At 38.2% G+C, this 23507-nt stretch overlaps 1 protein-coding gene across 5 annotated transcripts in view; it reads left to right on the forward strand.

Moving 5' to 3' along the window:
• The window catches only part of LOC134336470 (myelin transcription factor 1-like), a 63918-nt gene extending 40978 nt beyond the window's left edge, over nucleotides 1–22940 (forward strand). For 3 of the 5 annotated variants that reach the window (XM_063030730.1, XM_063030747.1, XM_063030755.1), the window contains 5 exons: nucleotides 8611–8832; nucleotides 10732–10823; nucleotides 12487–12590; nucleotides 14331–14474; nucleotides 21325–22940. In XM_063030730.1, the coding sequence (XP_062886800.1) occupies nucleotides 8611–8832; nucleotides 10732–10823; nucleotides 12487–12590; nucleotides 14331–14474; nucleotides 21325–21468 (706 nt within the window). In that variant the 3' untranslated portion in view covers nucleotides 21469–22940. The remainder of the gene's footprint in view (nucleotides 1–8610; nucleotides 8833–10731; nucleotides 10824–12486; nucleotides 12591–14330; nucleotides 14475–21324) is intronic. The other 2 variants (XM_063030738.1, XM_063030760.1) reach the window with 2 other exon arrangements.
• Nucleotides 22941–23507: the final 567 nt, after the last annotated feature.

The raw sequence follows: 23507 nt of genomic DNA on the forward strand, positions 1-23507 counted from the left end.
ATGAAAAGGGCTGGATTGATTTATTTTACAATTTATACTTCAATTATGCAGTCTATGCTCTTTTGTAAGTCTTTTTTTAATTTATTAATGCACTGGTGAGGCCTCACTTGGTGTATTGTGAGCAGTTTTGGGCCCCTTAACTTAGAAAGGATGTGCTGAAACTGGAGAGGGTTCAAAGGAGGTTTACAAAAATGATTCCAGGACTGAATAGCTTGTCATAGGAAGAGTACAGGCTCTGGGCCTGTACTCGCTGGAATTCAGAAGAATGAGGGGTGACTTCATTGAAACCTATCTAATGGTGAAAGGCCTTGTTAGAGTGGATGTGGAGAGGATGTTTCCTATGGTGAGAGAATCTAAGGCCAGAGGTAAGGAGAACAGAGATAAGGAGGAACTTCTTTAGTCAGAGAGTGGCGAATCTGTGGAATTCTTTGCCGGGGCAGTTGTGGAAGCCCAGTCATTGTATATATTTAAGGCAGAGGTTGATTGATTCTTGATTGGTTAGGACAGGAAGGGATACAGGGAGGAGGCAGGAGAATGGAGCTGAGAGGAAAATTGGATCAGCCATCATGAAATGGCAGAGCATCCTTGGGTCACATGGCCTTAAAATGAGAGTGATTCAAAGGAGATGAACAATTTTAAATAGACTTTTTGTGATCAAGATCAGTTTCACCAGTATTCTTGTTACCAATCTTAATTATATCGAGGAATATTTTGAAATTTCTTTAATTCTATGTTTTAAAATTCAACTTCTATGTGACATGTTCAGCAGCATGCGATATGCACATATAGATGGGCCAAAAAGCCAAATGCTGCTCTTATATATTATGGCTTTTGTGTTTCAATAGAAACCTGGGAAGCAAAATAAAACAAAAATGACATAATTAATCACACACTCTAATATTTATTTCCAAGCAGTAACTGTATTATAGATGTGACTCTTACCTTGCATAGTACTTTCATTCTTTCAAAGTGGTTTGGAAAAAGTAAAGTTGTGTTCACTTTTTATTTTTTTCACAGAGGCATGAGTGAGTTCTGTTATGTCTTGTAACTCCAAAACATAAAACTAATTTAAAAGGAAGACACAGGACTAGGGATGGAAGTCTAATTTCAACTTTTACTTAAAGAGGCGCATACATGTCAAGTGGTGGCATGATGACTTACGCCATTTACGTAGTTTTCCATTTAACCCGCAAAGCATTATTATTTATGTAAACAACAAAGAATGCTTAATCAAACATGCAGGCAATCTGAACTCTCCGCTTGATTTCCTCATCTACAGCATCATCCAACAACTCGTCTATTTTTGTCTCTCCATTGACTCATTTCTTTTTGGCCTTCCATTCATCCAGCTAGGTTTTGGTCTTTACGTCTACTTTTACAAGCATCTTTTTGTTTACCACTTGAAGTTCATGCAATAACCTTAATATGCGCAGAGCAGGTTCTCTATCTTCATACTCACAAAATCCGAATACTTGCAACTTTCCTGAAGAAGCTTGAACTCTCTACCAGCTTAAAACCAAGCCACATTTAGCAAGTAACTGCCTGATTAATATATCAGAAGTTTACTCAGATATGTTGCCTACAAAAACCGTTGTTGTCGAACCACTGCTTTTGTCACTTCCACAATCCCTCTGGGCAGTGTGGTCCTTCCATGATCTAATATGCTTTCCAGCTTGATGCATAGAGGTTGTCACCAACACCTGTTTAGCCTCTGTCGGGCAACAGTTCATTGTGTTCAGCATATAGACAGTTGTGGCATCATCCAGTAGCTTTCTTAATTCGCTTTCAGTTGACTCTTTTGCAGGGGATGTGGCATGCAAATGGTGGATGGATCTCCAATCAATTTGCTGGCCTTCCTGTTTTAACCACATACATGCCAATGTGGCTTGCTGGTTGTTGTATTCATTGTCACAAATGTCATTCCCACAGGAGTTATCTTGAGTCCGGTATAAGTTCTTAGTTTGATACCTGCAGGCTTCAGTTCATTATCTTTGAAATGAGGTTCAAACTCATTTTATGGAATGACCGAAACAGCTGAGCTAGTGTCCAATTCCATTTTAATTAATTTGCCGTTTGCTTCTGGTGTAAGCCATATTGCTTGTGTCTTATTAGTTTGCACCATGTAACTGTCAAGGCTACTCAGTTCTGCGTCACTCTCATCATTATCAAGTTTTTCATCAACAGCAAATAGATTAGTGCTCTTTTGAAAATGCAGCTTGACTTTTAACTTTCATCTCTCCTTTGTGCAGAACATTTATTTTTGTCTGCTTGTCACGCCCTTTGTATTTGTCCTACTTTGGTTTTAGTTCTAGATGTCCCTGCATTACTTTCACAATATCAGCAAAGCTCATTTCAGCTGACTTGCTTGGAGCAGTCATATTCCTAAGCAAGCTGTCTACTTTTCTACCCAATGCACTCAATAAAAATGCTACTTGTTTCTCATTGGCTATTCTATTTGCTCTAAAATATTGCTCTATTAGCTCAGTATATATATACCAGTTAGCTGTACTGTAATCAAGCACATCAATCTTTCTGATGTAGCCAGCCAATTCTGTTCTTTTTTATGATTATCACTCTGTGTAAACACAGTAGTCATAGTCATACTTTATTGATCCCGGGGGAAATTGGTTTTCGTTACAGTTGTACCATAAATAATTAAATAGTAATATGTAAATTATGCCAAGAAATGTCCAGGACCAGCCTATTGGCTCAGGGTGTCTGACCCTCCAAGGGAGGAGTTGTAAAGTTTGATGGCCACAGGCAGGAATGACATCCTATGACGGTCTGTGTTGCATCTCGGTGGAATGAGTCTCTGGCTGAATGTACTCCTGTGCCCACCCAGTACATTATATAGTGGATGGGAGACATTGACCAAGATGGCATGCAACTTGGACAGCATCCTCTTTTCAGACACCACCGTCAGAAAGTCCAGGTCCATCCCCACAACATCACTGGCCTTATGAGTGAGTTTGTTGATTCTGTTGGTGTCTGCTACCCTCAGCCTGCTGCCCCAGCCCACAACAGCAAATATGATCGCACTGGCCACCACAGACTCGTAGAACATCCTCAGCATCGTCCGACAGATGTTAAAGGATCTCAGTCTCCTCAGGAAATAGAGACGGCTCTGACCCTTCTTGTAGACAGCATCAGTGTTCTTTGACCAGTCCCAATTCGTATCCCCAGGTATTTGTAATCCTCCACCATGTCCACACTGACCCCCTGGATGGAAGCAGTAGTCACCAGTACCTTAGCTGTCCTCAGCTCTACCACCAGCTCCTTAGTCTTTTTCACATTAACCTATGAATTCTACCATTTTCTACTTGTTTTTAACTCAATAGTGTCTCTCTCCTTTTCTGAAGAAGCGCATGCTGCTCTATTTGTTTACTCCACTGTTTCTCACTGCGCTTTTTGAACCCAAATACCTCACTGCGCTTCAACAGATAATCGTCTCGGGTTCATTTGAAACTTTCTCACCAACACTGTTAGTTTTGTAACTTCAAAACATAAAACTTATTTAAATGAAAGACACAGACCAGGGATGCAAGTCTAACTACAATTTTTATTTTAATTGAGGCGCGCAGATATCACACAAGGGCATGATAGCATATGCCACTTACATATTTTTACATATAACCCACAATCCATTATGTAAACAACAAAGAATGGATAATGAAACTATGTATTTACAATATTACTGAAATAGTAAATACACAAGAAATTTTATCCTCTATCTGAATTTTCTGAGTAATGTTTTGCAAATTTTGGTAGGATGAATTTCTTTAACCTGAATGTCTGTAGCACGGGGGCTACCTACAATAATCTTTCTTTAAAACAAAAGGTCATCTTTGAATGGTCTGACCTGGCATAAATCTTATTGTATCAGTGCATTTTCAGAATGAGAATCACTGGTGAAATAACAGTGTAAACAATTGTGATATGGTCAATCACATTTTACAATGAAACCATGAGTCTTAATTAACCATATGAGAACTAAATGAAATGCCAGTTGCCATTTCCTGTAGAAACTGAATGAAACGTGTGCCTGCAGAATCTGGCAGCATCTCTAGGAAGAGGTGCAGTCGACGTTTCAGGCCGAGACCCTTCGTCAGGACTAACTGAAGGAAGAGTGAGAGTGACTCACTCTTCCTTCAGTTAGTCCTGACGAAGGGTCTCGGCCTGAAACGTCGACTGCACCTCTTCCTAGAGATGCTGCCTGGCCTGCTGCGTTCACCAGCAACTTTTATGTGTGTTGCTTGAATTTCCAGCATCTGCAGAATTCCTGTTGTTTGCCTGCAGAATCTAATCACTTCCCCAATTGGTGGAAATCAGTCCAAAAAGGAAACCAGACACTTAAATCATGCTTTACTTTTGAAATCTTCAGAAGAGCAGTGACCCACAAATTGGCTGCTGTCTCCCAAGAACCCCACTCTCTATGATTGCCACTCAGATTCATAATTTAACTTCATGATGGCTGTCCAACATTTGATACTCTGGTGATCTGCAGCCTCAAAATCGATGTATCACCTTGGGTAAAATTGGGAGGTGGCAAGAATACTCGACTTGTAATACCCAAAAATCCAAATTCATTACATATTGGCTTCTTGAAATTTGAAATTTTAAATTCACAATCAGCTTAATTTTGTAAGTCTGCCTATTTCTCGTGAAGAACATAATGGCCTTTCAGAGACATGTAAAATTAAACACTTCACTTCAAGGCCTGTCAGTACAACTAACCACTGGATTATTAGTAACATCATAAAGATGAAAATATATCATTGCTATTTTGGAAAATAAGTTAGTTAAGTAAAACAAAATCATAAATATTTCTTATGTCAGGGCAGTACATTTGTGAATTTGACTGTAGAGTCAGCACCTCTTTAATTGAGCTCATCATGACATGTTATTAATCTAATATAATTATGCAATAACACTGGACAACAAAGATTTTGCTTCCTGAACACCTTTAGGTGTATCTTATGAATTTTGGGCTACTGATCATGAAAATCCCATTGAAATTTCCCTATCACGCACCATTTTTTAAATAAACTTATGTTTATTATTTCAATTCATAATTCAAGCCAATTAAAATGCTGGAAAGTTTCCTATCTTGTCCAGGCACGCTTAGGTGGTGTGGCTGCTGCATGGCAGGACAGGTTTTAGTAATAATTATTGGGTTCAGGACTGTAAGGATAGAATTTGCTATCACCAAGCACAAAAATTTCTATGAAGGGTTTTGATATTTGAGACAGATGCTTCCCAGAATAACTGATGCCAAGATTAAGGAAAGCATTTTTGTTGGTCCACAAATCAAACAGGTCATCAACGACAGGCAATTTGAAGAATTTCTAGTGGGACCAGAGAAAATCACATGGAAGGCATTCCAGGAAGTTGTTGAAATTTTTCTCGGCATCTACAGAGCACCAAACTACATGCAGCTGGTTGAAAGCATGCTTCAAGCGTATAAAACCATGAAATGCAACATGTCACTAAAGATTCATTTTCTGCATTCCCATTTAGACTTCTTCCCTGCAAATCTTGGTGCCGTTAGTGACGAGCATGGTGAAAGGTTTCACCAGGACTTTGCGGTCATGGAGAAAAGTTACCAGGGTAACTGGAATCCATCAATGCTGGCGAATTATTGTTGGACATTTAAACAAGAAGCCTTAGACACTGAGTACAAATGAAAATCACTAACAAAATATTTTTACCTTAGTTGAACTATTGCAAAGCATCAGCACCATTATGCAATTGAACACATTATATTCAATAAAAGTTAATTTGTTGTTTCTCCAAATTCTTACATGATACGAGTAGTCTGGAATTATATTTGTGTTCACCTTCAAGCAGTCTATCATAAACACAAAAAATTCTGAGGAAGCAACACTTTTGAAAAAATTTGTTGGCCAGTGTAACTGTCAAGTTAAAGTAGTACAATAGATGTAACAAATATTGACTTCCACTTATCTCAGTCTCATGACAATGCTATAGGAGTCTTTTTCAGCCCAAAGTCCCAGTAAGCTGGGCTCAAACGCCTCGGCTTGCTTTACCAATGACCTTCCTTCCATGAACACGCAGTCATCATGATGAAGGTTCACTGGTGATTGCAGTATTGATTGTTCACTGGTGATTACACAGTGGTCTTTTCCATCACAACCCCTAAGAGAATGAAGTAGTCAAAGCCTGCACAGCTTTCGGCCTTGATTGATAAGTGGCAAGTACATTCATGCCACACGAATCTCAGCACTGAACTCCTGTTGACTTTCCCAACAGCAATATCATCATTAAAACACACAACTCCTTCATCTTGTTGGTCATCATTGACCAGAAAGTTAAGTGAATGAGCCAAAGAGTACTCTGCCTGTGATAACAAGACAGAGGCTGTACTTCCTCTCGGGCAGCCTGGTAGTGTAGAGGTTAACGCAATCAATTCAAAGTGCCTGTGATCATGAATTAGGTTTTGATTCCCACCGCAGTCTGTACATTTTCCCCATGACCACATGGGTTTCCTCCCACATTTCAAAGACACACAGCTAGGGTGAGTGAATTGTGGACAGACGAAGTTGGCACAGAATAGCGGTAATACTTGTGGCCTGCTCCAGCACAATCCCCAGACTGTGTTAGTCGTTGACACAAAATGACGCACATCACTGGATATTTTGATTATACATGCGACAAATAACACTCATCTTTATTTTTCCTGCTGGGTAAGACACTCTTCAAGAGCTGGGTGAAAATTTTGCAACCTCACCCTAAATACACAACAGGAGCACCATCAGTAGACAAACTATAGTGTTAAACAAGGCACCACACTATTCCTTAGGAACAATTACAGGTAGTCAATAGATGCAGGGTCTCTTAGTAGTGCAACATCCCATGAATGAATAAAGTAATATACATTCTTGTAGGTAAGTGAAAGCTGGAAAGACCGTCATCATGGTACATGTCAGATTTGTGAGAGCTTCGTTAGAGGCCAAATGTTATTCAGATTATGATATAATGAGATGGCCCATGACTTTCTCAATTTTCTTTTAGTTTTCCACCACACTAAATTCACCAATTTAAAATAGACACTAAAATAAAGAGAGTTTATTATCCTTTAGAGCAATAAAATGAAATCCTGTGAGTTTTATAAAAAGTATATGATCTGCTCTGTTAAATTATCACCCAAGCTGTGAAGATGAGATCTATCCCTGTTTTTGTTTAAAAAATACATTTGGTAGAGACGCTAACAGGTTTATTTAAAAACAGAGCTAAATATAAGACATATTTTTAAAAACAGCTCAAAAGAATTTGTAACTAAGTAAAAAATATTGTCTGATTTGCTAGTTATTTAAAATGTATGTCTTGTACTCATTCATCTTATATCACATATACCATTCAAACTGTTAATATTTGTAAATTTTTAAAATGGTTATAAAAAGAAAAAAGCCAGTCTTTGTCTGGAGATTGAAATTTATATGCAATTTAACCTTTATTTAATATTAGTTACAAGAAACTACAGTAAATCCCATGTTGTAGTTGGGCAGTGGCTAAAGAATGTACGGCAACACACATCAAAGTTGCTGGTGAACGCAGCAGGCCAGGCAGCATCTGTAGGAAGAGGTACAGTCGACGTTTCAGGCTGAGACCCTTCGTCAGGACTAACTGGAGGAAGAGTTAGTAAGAGATTTGAAAGTGGGAGGGGGAGGGGGATATCCAAAATGATAGGAGAAGACAGGAGCAGGAGGGATGGAGCCAAGAGCTGGACAGGTGATTGGCAAAGGGGATATGAGAGGATCATGGAACAGGAGGCCTAAGGAGAAAGAAAAGGTGGGGGGGGACCAGAGGATGGGAAAAGGGTATAGTCAGAGGGACAGAGGGAGAAAAAGGAGAGTGAGAGAAAGAATGTGTGTATAAGAATAAATAACGGATGGGGTACGAGGGGGAGGTGGGGCATTAGCGGAAGTTAGAGAAGCCAGTGTTCATGCCATCGGGTTGGAGGCTACCCAGACGGAATATAAGGTGTTGTTCCTCCAACCTGAGTGTGGCTTCATCTTTACAGTAGAGGAGACCGTGGATAGACATGTCAGAATAGGAATGGAATGTGGAATTAAAATGTGTGGCCACTGGGAGATCCTGCTTTCTCTGGCGGACAGAGCGTAGATGTTCAGCAAAGCGGTCTCCCAGTCTGCGTCGGGTCTCGCCAATATATAGAAGGCCACATCGGGAGCACCAGACGCAGTATATCACCCCAGCCGACTCACAGGTGAAGTGTCGCCTCACCTGGAAGGACTGTCTGGAGCCCTGAATGGTGGTAAGGGAGGAAGTGTAAGGGCATGTGTAGCACTTGTTCCGCTTACACGGATAAATGCCAGGAGGGAGATCAGTGGGGAGGGATGGGGGGGACGAATGGACAAGGGAGTCGCGTAGGGAGTGATCCCTGTGTAAAGCAGAGAGGTGGGGTGGGGGGGCAGAGATAGTCCTACCAGGCTAAAGAATGTGTTTGCTTAACAACTAAACAAAGCCATAGTCTGGCTTTACTGTAATCCAAAGATAATCCTGTAAACATACCTATTTTATATAGCAATTTCATTGTTTTAATTCTATTTCTTGACTTTCTATTTCTTTTAGATGTCCTGTTCCTGGATGTGATGGGCTCGGGCATGTAAGCGGCAAGTATGCATCACATCGCAGTGCATCTGGCTGTCCTTTGGCTGCTCGCAGACAGAAGGAAGGATTCCACAATGGGTCACCATTTACTTGGAAACCTGTGAAAGGAGATGGGCCAGCCTGTCCAACCCCAGGGTGTGATGGGTCGGGGCACGCTAACGGGAGTTTCCTTACACATAGAAGGTACATAACATTATCCTTTACTAGTACAGCAAACAATACTTACACCTGCAACAGCCACAGTGAATTTTCTATTTGGGCTATTATTAAAATATAGGCCTGAAATCTGAAATTTTAAGTAAACCTTTTTTCTTCATCAAGTAGGGGCATTAGACATTTAAAATAAATAGGTTAATGTCCCAACTGAAAAGCAGACTGGAGTATCAGAGTTTAAGTTCATGTTTGTCTCTCAATCAATATTAAACATGGTATGCATTTTTAATTGGAAATGCTGCCCTATCTCCAGCCCACAATATTTCTGATGGATGAAATGCATCAATATACCTAGGTGGGTTAAACCAAACATGTGATGTAGGAGCGCAGGGAATGGGAATATGGTACAGTATTGAAGTTTCGAATGCAAAAACCAAACAGTACTTAGACAATGCTGGCTGCCTTTATAAATAGTTTTATCTGTAGTGCTGGCATTGTTAGTACTTCTGAAAGAAACTGTGCACCTGGCTTGTTCAGTTTTGAAAATAATATTACACTGAGCAAATTACAAAAAGCAACTTTATTTGCATTATGTTAAACTTAATCTGTTAAAAAGACAACTCTTCATTATTTGAAATAATAGAAGCCTGGGATTTTCAGTTGATAATATTAGTAAGAATTTAGTGCTCTTTAAGAACAATTCCTGGTTCTGCTATTTTAGTAAAGACAGTAAAATTGAACAGAGAAAATTATGATGGGATGGCAAAGAAAATTTGACCACTGTTACACTAGTGGTAATTTCTGTGCCCTTACCTTTTAAATTAGAGTTATAGAGTCATACAGCACAGTAAGAAGCCATTTGGCCCCATCCAACCACACCAACCGGTGGGCTCTCATTAACATTATTGCCATCTCCCAGCACTTGGTCCATAGCCTTATATGCTTTGGCAATTCAATTACTCATCTGGATACTTCTTAAACGTTGCCACCTTCAACCTCTGTCTCAGGCAATGCTTTCCATATACTCACCACTCACTCGATGGTGAAGGTCCTCTTCATATCGCTCTTACTCTTTCATCTTACTCTAAATTTATGACCTCTAGTCTTATCTTCCTCTGATATGGGGTAAAGTTTGCTTTAGTTTACCCTATCTATCACCTTCATAATTTTATATATCACAATTCTCTTCTGCTTAACCTTCCCAGCTCCAGTGAGAACATACTTGGCTTCTCCAGTATCTCCTCATAATTGACTGCTCCACCCTGGTGATTCTCCTCTGCACCCTCTCTAACATTATCACGTCCTTCCTATTCTAAGGTGACCAGAAATGCACACAGTACTCCAGCTGATGTCCAACCAAGATTTTATAAAATTGGAATAGACCCCCTACTTCTGTATTTGATGCTCCAACTAATAAAAACAAATATCTTATATGCCTTCCTAACCACATTACCTAACTGTGCTGCCACTTTCAAGGGTTTATTGACATGTACTCCAAGGTTCCTCTGTTCCTCAATAATCTCAGAGGCCAACCGTTCATCTTTGTTTCATTTGTACTCCCTAAATGTACCTCTTCAAATTTGTATGGATAAAGCCCATTTCACCAATCTATCTCTCTGCAGTCTGAGACTGCCTCATACATTGTTAACAACTCTGCTGATTTTGGTGTCATCTGCAAACAAAATCATGCCTCCCGCGTTCACATTTAGTTCATTCATATACAGTATATAGCAAACAGTGTCCTATCACCAATTCTTGTGTGACGCTACTAATCACGAGCTACTGAAACTGTTATTATGTTTTCATTATTTTACTTTAATTCCTGTTTTTGATAAAAGTGTATCCATAGATCTGTAGTCAAATTTGTTGGTTTAGTTTACGCAATTAGTTTGTTCACTCGTAACTTATATTTTCCCTCTTTTTTTAAAGTCTTTCTGGCTGTCCAAGGGCTACTTTGGCCATGAAGAAAGCAAAATTCTCAGGGGAGGATCTACTAACAACAAAATTTAGAGCTAGTGATGGTAAGATACAATAGCAAATGAAATTTAATGTAGTCTTCCATTGTAATTTGAAACCATGTATGTAAATGCTATTTACAAGGCCACTGTTTTACAATTTCATAGAAAATGCTTGGAATACAGATACCTATCCCTTACTAAATGTTGATACTAACTAATTACAAACAGTTTTATTTTCAGGATTACAGTAAATTAGAAACTTGTATTATAATAGAACTTGTTTGTTTTCTGCAATGTAAATGTATGTTTATGTATAATTATGAAATATCTATTGCATTAGGATATATTATGTTACTTTGATCCTAAACCATTAATGTACAAAATAACTTCAGGGTGAGACAAAACAAGCAATAGTGTAATGCTTTCGATTATCTTAATGTAAAGGAAAGTGCTGGGGAGTATTCTCTGTTTATGTGAGAGCATTATATTTACAATGTGTGTCTTGTAAGTGGGCAATCCTGTGGTCAGTTCAGAACGACTTAAGTAGAAAACTGCATGTTGAACTCAACTTTGTTGGTGGCAGCTAGTGCAAGGAATCATCTCCAAGTGGCTCATTTGTAAGTATTGATCGGTTTGAGAGCAAGTCCCAAAACTGGCCAGCCAGAAGTAAACCTTTATTGGTGGCTAATAAATTACTATCCACAACCATCTAGAATGACTTTTTACTGTCAATTGCCTCCAAGGCAGCCCTTGTCAAACTTACCTGGTGGAGTTACTTTTTAAATTTACGTCCTGGAGCTTTGAAATTGGAGCAATGCAGACATCCCACCTCTCCCAGAGCTTCCGGGAGTCTCCCGCATATTAATAGTGGCTCCCTGATGCCTGCAAATTATATACAATATCATGGAAATCAATTTTTTTGAGAGCGAGCGAGAGAAAAGCAAGGGAGAGCACGAGAGCAATCACGAGAGAGAATGCGCAAGCGAGCGAGAGCTAAGGCAAGCGAACGAGAAAGCGAGAGAGTGAGCTAGCGAGAGAGAGAGAGAGAGCAAGTGAGAGAGAAAGCGAGAGCGCTTGAGAGTGCGCGAGCGACCACGAGAAAGAGAGAGAGAGAGAGTGCGAGAGCGCGCCACGGCAGAGTGTTCCAAAAAAATATATAAAACATATGTCACCCCAGACTACACTAAAGTGTACCCCTGCCTAATAGGGGTCAAAATAATGACAGTGTTGCTCGCTGCACTGTTTGCAACAATGATTTTTCTGTTGCCCATGGTGGGTTAAGACTGTAAAAGACATGTTGAGGTGAGCTTAACAGGTGTCATTCATTCATTAGCATAGCTAACGTTATTTAAACTAGCTGGCTAGCTGCTAAGGAGCTACTATATTGCAGACATCCCACCTCTCTGGGAAGTCTCCTGCAAATTGATGGTGCTACCTCCCTGAAATGAGTTTTCGCAGGGTGGGATGTCTGGCAATGAGATCCCACTTATGATTTAAAGTGAATGATTTCTAGCTATTGAGTGGAATTTTGAGAGGGAATTGCTTTAAAAAGTAAGCACTTTCTCAACACTGAATATATAAAATTATTTTATACAAATAATATCTGGTAAGAATTTAATGCAATCATTTGAATAACAAAAATACTTTGACTAAAATAGCAAAGATGGAATATCAAATTGACATTTATTTTTGAGATGGGCTCATGTACACTTCTGTTTCCTCATAGCAATAGAGAATGATGAAGAAATTAAACAGCTCGACAAAGAGATCAGTGAACTGAATGAATCCAACACAGAAATGGAATCCAATATGGTGAAGTTGCAATCACAGGTATAAGTTAAAGATGGGTGGTATGCTGATAAAATGTTGCTGTCTCCAGTACAGGGATCTGGGCTTGATCCTGACCTCAGGTGCATTCTTTGTGGAAATGCACAATCTCTCCATGGCTTCATGAGTTCCTTCTCCAGCTCTGGTTTCTTCCAGCATCACCAACATGAGTTCATTGGCTACTACCGTTGCCCCATAGAAAAGGTAAAATGGATCAGAGGGAATTTGATTGGCTTGTGTGGGAGAAAATGTTTCACAGGCACAGGGAAATGAGGACGGGGGAATGACACTGATGTAATTGTTCCCCTGGGAGCCAGTATAGACCTGATGGGCCAAATGGCATCCTTCTTTGCTACCTATAAACATTTTCACAAGAAGTTATATTTTACAATATGTTTATCAATGTTTTCACAATAGAGACATAAATAACTAAATTTAAATCAGACTACTTTCAATAGAACTAGATAAAAATCATACCTGAACACCAGGTGATGTTTTTAATGTTTCCTCTAAACTCACCAGGAATTGTTTCCAGCACTTCCTTCAAACGTACTGGGAGCCTATTTCCCATGCTCCCTACTTTACTGGGACCTGATCTCACACTCTCTTTAAACTCTCCGAGTCCCAAGTTCCTATGCTCCTAGTAGAAACATTGAGGTCTGTGCTCTCTGGTTCCTTTTAAACTCACCTCAACATCATCTCTCTCCCTCTCTCCCTCTCTCTCCCTCTCTCCCTCTCTCCCTCCTTCCCCCTCCCTCTCACGCTCTCTAGCTCTGTTTCCTGTGCATCTGTAACATTTGCCAGTCCTGGTTTCCCATGCTCCCTTTAAACGTAGATTTACTGCAAAATTGAATATACTACATTAACACCTGAAAACAAATGTATTGAAAGTACTTTAGAGTATTAATAGGAATAATATCCAATGGGATCAAAAATCTGCCAGTCATGAATGTGCTGAATTAGAAGTTTTACTTTTAAAATATAAAATACTGAGTATCAGGTAATAAAGCATAAAGTTGTTGTTAAATGTGTTATTTTGTTATCAGTGACATGTATGATGATTTAGGCTCATTACTTAGTGAGTTAGATTTACTATTAGTTTAATTTTTTGTTATATATTCATACGCTTGGAACCAAACTGCAAATCTCCCAGGTTCATGTCACATAGTACCAAAACAAGCAGCAAATAAAGAAGGTCTTTTTCTTAATAGCTGGATTTGAACCAAGGTGCAAGGAGTGGAAAACCATTTGTCCCAACATTGATCTTCTAAATGAATCTCTCATTGTAATTCACCGTTCTGGCAGAGATATGCTATTTACATTTATCTATGAATCGCATGCATTCTTTGGCATAGACACTTTTTATTGCTTATTCCTAAAGGTGGAAAAGGAAGCCATAAATAACTTATTGGGCTTAATTGTGTGTTATAACATTTTGTGATGTTGTGATTTCATGATACAATGATGTCACATTGTTACTGTATAAATATATGGAGGTATGCCTTTTTATGTGAAGCATGTTATTCAGAATATACTCTTCACGAGCCATAGTAGTTGATAGTATTTGTTACTTTCAAGTATTCTTCAAATGTTTAATTTCAATTTGTCTGACATAATGATGGCAGAAACAGAAACAACTGTAGGTGTCTAATTACATGCATTAATTAATCAGATTAAAAGAAGTGTCTCAAGTGCTTTAGTGTTTACTGAATTTATGGACTAACATTCAGTGCTTTTGTTCAGATTTCCAGCATGGAAAAAAATTTGAAAACTATCGAGGATGAAAATAAAGTAATTGAAGAACAAAATGAAGCCTTATTTAAAGAGCTGGCAGGGTTGAGTCAAGCCCTAATTCGTAGCCTTGCTGACATCAAGCTGCCTCAAATGGTAATCCACCTTGTACAGAATTGTATATTCTTTAAAATACCTGATAGGTTAAGGTGATAAACTGCATAACATTATCTGTTAATTTTGAGGGTAATATGGATAGATACTGGGAATTCTAGAATTGAGGGCCAACTGAATTTTCCGTCTTGAATATTTGTCTATATTCGAAGGCAAAATCAGTATTGATTGTATGGCCAATTTCTACCATAGCGTTAGTATTTGGTTTTGATCTATTATCTTCATGTTTTAACAATGTAACAATGTTCGGTATAACCTTCACTCCTGTGAGTTTTGCCAAGATTCAGGATTGCAAAAAAGGTAAAATAATTATCTGCTACGTTTTAGCCACAACTGTTTTAGCCACATATTTCTGCAATACTGTGCTTGTTTGGATTTATTTCATTTATCATGACATCTAACATGTGCCCAATATTTCAGTAAATCAGCTGTGCAATGGAGTGAAGTATGCAGTCTACTCTGGGGCAGATATAATTTTTTTTTGGCCAATATTCATTTGCAAGGTGGAAGCACAATGTTCTGATATCAAGCAAAATTTTAAAATCTCCATTTTGATTTTTTTCTCCACTCACTTAACTGTGCTGGTAGAATCACTGCCCCGCAATACCGGCGGCAAAGTGGGATCAAACTGACTTTTGGGCCTATCTGTGTGGAGTGTGCACATTCTCTCTGTGACTCTCGATTTCCTCAAAGTGCAATGCTTTCTTCCCATATCCCAAAGAAGTGCTGGTTGGTCACTATATATTGCCCCTCGTGTAGTTGAGTATTACAGTCCAGGAAGACAACGGAGAGAATGTGGTATGAATAGAGAGATTATAAGGAGAATGAAAACATGGAATGTGTGATAGTGGGTGAGAACTTGGTAAGTCGGCGGCCTTTTTCTGTACTGAATTGTTATATATCTGTATCACTGTGCAGCTTCATTCTGTACTCTTCATTATTTACTTTCCTGGCTATCTTTGTGTTATCAGCAAAGTTAACAACCATGTCTTCGGTGCTTTTATCCACGTTTTTTTATATTAAGTACCTGCTTCATTTTGAAGGGACCAGAATATAAAAGCAAGGAAGTAATACTGAAGCTTTATAAGGCATTGGTTAGACCACACTTGGAGAATTGTGAGCAGCTTTGGGTCCCTTATCTAAGAAAAAAATGTGCTGGCATTGGAGAAGGTCCAGAGGAGGTTCATGAGAATGATTCTGGGAATGGAAGGGTTAATGTATGAGGTGAACTTGGTGGCTTTGGGCCTGCACTTGCTGCGGTTTTGAAGAATGAAAGGGGATCTCACTGAAAGGCGTAGATAGAGTGGATGTGAAGAGGATGTTTCCTATAGTGGGGAAGTCTAGGACCAGAGGGCACAGCCTCAGAATAGGAGAACATCCCTTTTGGACAGAGATGCGGAGGAATTTTGTTCAACTAGATGGTAGTGAATCTGTGGAATTCATTGCCATAGACAACTGTAGAGGCCAAATCATTGGATATATTTAAAGCAGGGGTTAGTCGTTTCTTGATTAGTAAGAACTATAAAGATTATGATGAAAAGGCAGATGATTGGGTTTGAGGGGAATAATAAATCAGTCATGATGGAATGGCAGAATGGGCTTGATAGGCTGAATGGCCTAATTAATTCTGCTCCTATGTCTAATGGTCATGTTATGAGCCTTGCAAGTGAAAGATTTGAAATTCTCCTGCGTTTGATATTGACATCACAATTAATCCTGCATCCTGACATTGTGTGTCATTTAGTTTAGCTTTCATATAGTCTAGATCTACAGGTTTAAAAAAAATATAAGTCTCAACTGCCAGAAGGACTGTAGATGTCATATGGTAATAAACCATGTGCTTATTAAATCTCATTTAAAAATTGATCAAATAAAATGATTTCTTCAATTTCTAGAATGTAGCTCTATCGATAGATTTTTTTTTCATTCCTGTCTGATAGAAGGACCTATGTGAACAAATAGATTAGAAATTTTTCTATAAGTACTTGTTCACCCAAAAGGAATCAATTTTGGGAGCAGTATTTGTTCCTTTTCTTCTTTCCATTACCTGTTACGTTGCTGGCGTATAGGGCAACAATGAAGGTCGTCTGTCTCTGTCCATACCGTCGCACACAGATAAAGATTCTTCATTACTGTTTCAGTAACAATTTTTTTTCACCATTCAAGGTTGTTAACCCTAAGCTGAACCCCCAAACCTGGAGAACCAGTGGACCATTCTTAGTTTGGCATCTACCCTTTGACCTGATTGGCATGTGTGACCTTACCAAGAGCCAAAGTACAAGGTCCTGACACTAGCAGACATCCCACCCTGCAAAAACTGATTTCAGGGAGGTAGCACCATCAAGTTGCAGGAGACTTCCGGGAGAGGCGGGAGGTTAGCTTGCTGGAACCACAGGCTTTTAAGGGGACATGTGGTATGTTTACCTTAATGCAAGAGGATTTGAGTGCAAAAACTTCATTTATACATAAAATCATGGTGAGAGTGCACTGGGAACATTGTGTGCAGCTCTGGACTCTATTTAAGGAAAGTTACATTTATAATAGAGGGAATATAGTAGATGTTCACAAGATTGATTTTTGGCATAAGATACTGTCCTAGGAAGAAAGATTAAGAAGCCTGAATCTATACTCAGTATGGTTTAGAAGAATGAGTGGAGACTTATTGAACCATAAAACGTTATTATGGAGGTTGACAAGATAAATGCCATAACGATGATTCCCCTGGGTGGGGTGTCTGGAACCAAGGGAAACAATCTTAAAATAAGGATCTTCCTTCCAGGAAGTAGCTAAAAGAAAATATTCACACAAAGATTCAGATTCAGTTTCATTTATTTATCACATGTACATCAAAACACACAGTGAATGATGTCATTTGCATTAACAACCAGCAAAACGGAAGGATGTGCTGGGAGCAGCCCACAAGTGTCGGCACACATCCAGTGTGAACATAACATTAGCATGCCAATATTGTTCAACATAAACAAAACAAAACAGCACAACAAGACGAGCTATTTTCCCGCCCTGTCACTTACCCAGCCAGTCACAGACACAGACAGACCTCCAATCCCAGGACAGGCCACCTCTGGGCCTCCAACCTCCAGTTCTTAGCACTGGACTCTCAGACTCATGGGTATTAAGCCTCTGATCTCCATTCCCTGGCCTGAACTCACAGACTCCCAGACATTGGGCCTCCAACTTGCAGATATGTCAGGGACTTTGACCTTTGAGCTGACTTCTTGTCATCAAACTTTGGTATTGACCCCAGGACTCCAATCGCAGGACTTTGAACTCCATGCCTCGACCTCCGGACTTGCATGGTTCTCCAGCCTGGGAGTTACTGGCCCTTATGCCTCCTGGCCATATAGAGCCTTGCCAAGTAGTGATTCTCTGGAATGTCCAAGACTGCCAGAGGGGTTCAAGTCTTCAATATACCAAAAGTCAATAGATTTTCAGATGTTAAGGGAATAAATGGATTTCAAGCTAGTACAGTATAGTACTAAGGTAAAAAAATACACAGGGTAATCTTAATGAATGGCAGAGCAAGCAGAAAAGCTCAAGTGGTCTATTCCTACTTCTCTCAGCCCATCTATAAAGAAATTGCACCTATGTTACTGGTTAAATGAATAGAATGTGATGCCTGAAGAGGCAGATGAGATAGGATTGTTATATTTAGGTTTTCTCAGTCACAGAAGTTGCCCTGTAATCATTATATGATGTGAAGTAAGCCTTTATTGAAGGAATGAAGCAATCTGCTCTTAGAATTGAATAATTATCTGTTTCAGTTGCTGGAAAATGAATTAGCCTGTGTAATATTAGACAAAAAGGCATGAATTTGCAAAGATAGCGGATTGATATTTAACTGATTAATGTAGTTAATTTTGAATTTTCAATGAGGCTTTCTTTGCAGTGAAGTTATTTTCTTGTGAAAGTTTAAATATTAACTTTTGAGCATGAAACTAGCAAAACGATTGTGGTTGAAAGTGCATTAACAGCACGCATCATGAGCAAAGATCATACCTGCTATTACAGAATCCCTCCGAAATTGTTGTCATCTACAAAGGCTTCTATTCAGGGAATTAACCAGTTAAATCTATTTGAAAACTGAGACTGTAAAATTCTTTAATTTTTTCTATAGATTAATCATCAATGCTTGGTAGTCATCGTAGTTGCATTTCTCTACAGTATTTGTGAAACAAGAATTATGCACTGCAATGGTGCAACCTAAAAGTAAACATGGCACTTTTTCTCAAGAACCTTCTGCATCGCTTATAATTACTGATGTTAACTTTGTTGAACTGCAAGTTTTATTTTCAGTAACATGAGAAATACATAGAAAATGCTGGAGGAGCTCAGTGGGTCAGGCAGCATCTGTGGAAATTAATAAATAGTCAACGTTTTGGGTCAAGCCCCTTCATCAGGACTGAGAAGGAAGGGGGAAGATGCCAGAGTTAAAAGGAGGGAAAAGGAAGGAGAATAGCTAGAAGGTGATAGGTGAAGCCAGGTGGGTAGGAAAGGTAAAAGAGCTGGAAAGGAAGGAATCTGATAGGAGAGGAGAGTGGTCTTGTTTACCCGGTGTTCAACTTATCAATTACAAATCCATTAAAGCTTTGAAAAATGGTGTTTAATCCAACTCAGCTATGCATTCCCTACTCTCAGTTCCTCTGCACTTGTTCTATCTCCTTCCACACAGCATTGATCTGCTTCACACAATGTTGATCACAGTATAAGTGCACCTTGATTCATTGATATTTTTAAGAAAAATGATCATATAGTTTATGATTTCAAAAATGTAGATTTTGTTAACATCACCCAGTTTACGGTAGGTTATACAGACTTCCAGTAGTATGGTCAAGCTTAGTAACCATATTGCTACACATAATATAATAGATTCCGGTTAATTGGGACCATCGGTTAATCAGGTCAGCCACCTTTTTGGGACAGCTTTTAAAGAACAAAAAACTAATTGTGGAAATAGCCAGAATTCCCTTCATTTATTTGGGACACCGTGCCACTTAATTGGGACAGGAGACTGTTGCCTAACAGATTCTAACTAGCATCAGTCGCATGCACTTGTGTGTTCCTTCGACACTATGGCGTAATTTGACCGAATAGTTTTTAAATAGAGTTAATTGCGTGTGCTTGTGTTCTGTTATCCATTTGGGCTGATAGATGCCAATTCAAAAGTAAGCAATTTTTGATCATTTTGTTTTTTATTTTGATTTAAAAAATATCAAACCCTTGCCAAGATGCCATGATAAGATTTGACATTATCCTAAAGAAGTAAATCAATGGAAAACAAGCAAGAAGCTGGTCAACAAGATCTAAATGCAACAGATGGTTGGTTTATCTCAGTTGAAATGTTGGCAGCACATTGAATTCAAGAAAGCTCACAGCGAGAAAGGTAGTGCTGACGCTGTAAGTGCAGAAACTTGGAAATCTACAAAACACACCAACGCTTCAAAAATTTTGTTCAGATGATATCTACAATGCCAATGAAACAGGCCTTTTTTATTGTGCCATGCCGAACAGTTCCCTTGGATACAAGCACGTAACACTAGCAAGTTCAAAGAAAGCAATGCATCGTTTAATGGATCAATTACATACACTAGGTGTCTGTCCTGATTTTATCCATTTACAGTCAATCAAACAACATGGCAGTTCTCTGGATGGATTCCTCCATCAATACATTTTAGGAAATAATGCATAGTTTTATAGCCATGTTGTAGTATTGCCATTGTTCTATTTTTTCTGTATTTTATTTAAATACGTAATTTGTTACTCAATTAAATGGTAGTTTATCTTTTGTATACCCTTCCAACTATTTCCATGAAACTTCGGCTAATTGGTGCAGCCGCTCAACTGGGCCAAAGTATACTGGTCTCGATGTGTCCCAGTTTAACCAGAATCCTCGGTATATGTAATGTTATCTGCACACTGCACAGTTTTCAGAGGAAGTAGCCTGCTTTCATTGGGATATGTTGCAGTAGTTTCTGTTTCTTCTGTTGTTTAATCAGTATATTTTCTGAATTACTTGATGCTAGAATTTAAAATATTTTCAGTAAGTCATACACCCAATCAAGCTCTAATTTATTGGCTGGCAGTGAATGATAACATACTTGCATCTTTACAGTGCATTGAAAGCCAGAAAGGCTCTTAAAATGGTTTGCTGAGGTTGTCCAATGACACCTTGCAGTGTTTACTAACCCAGCTAAAAGTTTTGACTTTTATGAAAGATTGGAGTTGCTACATAGTCTAATCAGGCAGTAGCCGTAGATATGCAGCCAAGAGGTAGAGCCATAATAATTACTCACATATTATAAATATCACAGCAACAACCTCCAGTCATGCAAAAGTCAAAATTGCACACTAATTGGGGGACCACTTTGTCGAGCACCTCTGCTCCATCTGCACAAAATAGAATTTCCCAGTGGCCAACAATCTTGATTCCTGTCCCCATTCCTGTGCTGACATATCAGGCTAGCGCGACCCTGTTACAGCTCGGAGCACTGGAGTTCAATTCTGTCATCCCCTGTAAGCACGTTTATACATGGGTTTCCTCCAGGTGCTCCGGTTTTCTCCCACAGTCCAAAGATTAGTAGGTTAAATGGTCATTGTGCATTGTCCCATGATTAGTCTAGGGTTATATTGGTGGGTTACTAGGTGACTTGGCTTGAAGGGCCAGTAGGGCCTTTTCCATGCTGGATCTCCAAATTATAAAATAGATAATAAAAATAACAACATTTCGAGCATCTGCAGAATCTCTTGTGTTTCTGTTCAGAGTGACCTTGTGAGTTATTCATTTTAACACTTTTTTGTTTCTGTTATTGTTCAGCAGGAACCAATCAGCGAACAGAATTTTGACACCTATGTTAATACCCTCACAGATATGTATACTAATATGGAATGCTACCAGAACCCAGAAAATAAAGCACTACTGGAGAGCATTAAACAAGCTGTAAAGGGCATTCAGGTCTGAAAAAAACACTGTATATGAACTGTTCAAGTATGCTGTAAATACAGTACATTTGTGATTGATATTGGTTTAGAAATATTTATAGCAATTACGAACATAGAAATTGCACTTGTTTAGAACAAGTAGTCCGTAACCTTATTGTGTAAATTTTAAAATAACGTTTAAATTGAATCTGGAAAGCAAATATGTAAACTATTCTGTATGTTGACTCTTCCTATTTATTTAATGTTTGTCTATTTATTTAACTTTGTTTTTAATCCAGATAAAGCTAAATTTTTTAAAAAAAAACATGTTTCTGGAGTGCATGAAAACAATAATATTTTATGTTGCTCCGGTTTAAGCTGTTTTATGAAGTTAACACAAGTCAAGTTATTTTTGTATTGTATTATTTATTATTTTATTAATGTGATTTATTCCCTTTTTATGTGGAGTGAGAATATTTTATAACTGACATGTTTTGATAATTTTTCAGAAAATATTCTGATTTTATTAATATTTTTTCCTATTCATGAAAATATTTTTCAGACATTTGCCACCACTGAAGCAAAACAATGAATTAACTACTATTTATTTGATATTTAAGCAAATTAATTTAAAGAGTCCTTACTATAATACTTAAGAGCCATTTTTTGTGATTGCCGTATATTTATTTTATAAGTCTACGTGTCTGTTATGTGACATTGGATTTGAGGTCAGCATAGTCTGCGAACTTAAATGTATTGTAGAATGATGCAGTTAGAAACCTTCCTCTGAATAATTTGAACAGTTTCCAAAAATGAAATGATAAGAAATTTTAATATGGGACGTTTACAGCCTTTTTACAGCAAGAGCAGGTTTACAGAATTACATTGTGGTTCTGGTTCATTATTTCTCCATTGGACAAAATAAAACAGATAAGAAAGTCATTGGAGTAAACCACTCATCATTTCTAGGACAGTAACTACAAAAGAAAAGAGCAATTGCAGACTTCTGTACAATGTACTGGAGTCCTGCTGTAGTTTTAACACATTCCAGATATTGAACTGTGTTTGACTTTGTTGAAGTCTCAGGTCATTAACACTTGGGATCAGGGCATTAGTGGCATTCTTGCCTCACTGAAAGTTATGTAATTTATAAGTTATGTTTGTAAATCAGAAAAAAACTGAACTTTTTTGCAGTGCTGAGTATTGTAATTATTTACTGAAGTAAGCACTGTTCAAACACTGTTTTAGTGCAATTTTTGTTGTGATTGTGCATCAAAATGTATGTATCTATGTTTAAAGACAAAATTACTGTTTACTCATATAAATACTTACATCTTGTTGTTCCATCTGCATAATGAAATAAAACAAAACTAATAAAAAATTTTGATGAGCCTAATACTTAAGAATCATGTTTCATGTGCAGTTTAAGTTATCTTTTTGTTTTCTTTCATTATTGGTGTATTTTAGTAATAATTCTCACTGAAGACATGGCACCTGTTTTATAACAAGAAGGTACTGCTTAATTGCAGCTGTGTTTTAGCCTTGCCTTGTAGGCTATGTTATGTAATTGCTGAAAACAGCAAGTCTAGGATAATTTAGAGCTTAACTGCGTTTGTTGAAAGATGCCTGAAGATTGACAAAACAGTTAGAATCAGCATGAAATAATGCTTTAGTTTTGAGAAATCCTATGAGTATCTATGTATCTTCTTTGACATTATTTTCTGCCTATAATCTCAAGTATATTATACAAGGTATTACTCTTTTGTTAACCTGCATTTGTATATAGTCTGTAACATCAAACGCTAGTTATTGTAATTAAGTACATTTGCAATAAATTAAAGGCTAATTATTCTTGAGCAACTCGCAGGTCAAGTTAGAAATATTTTCTTTGAGAAAGTTTACTCATAGATGCTTGCAAATTGTGAGACTTCCTTCAAGATCAGAATCATCAGAAAGGGAGAGGAGCATGGAAAATTCAAGAGGGACAACATTGTGTGGGCAATGAATGGATCTGGAGAGAATAAGCAGCAAAGGAAATGGTCCAGGTGATTGTGAGTACTGAAGACGGGTGAAAAGATT

The sequence above is a fragment of the Mobula hypostoma genome, chromosome 2 (genome assembly GCF_963921235.1).
Source record: "Mobula hypostoma chromosome 2, sMobHyp1.1, whole genome shotgun sequence".
Taxonomy (NCBI): Eukaryota; Metazoa; Chordata; class Chondrichthyes; order Myliobatiformes; family Myliobatidae; genus Mobula; species Mobula hypostoma.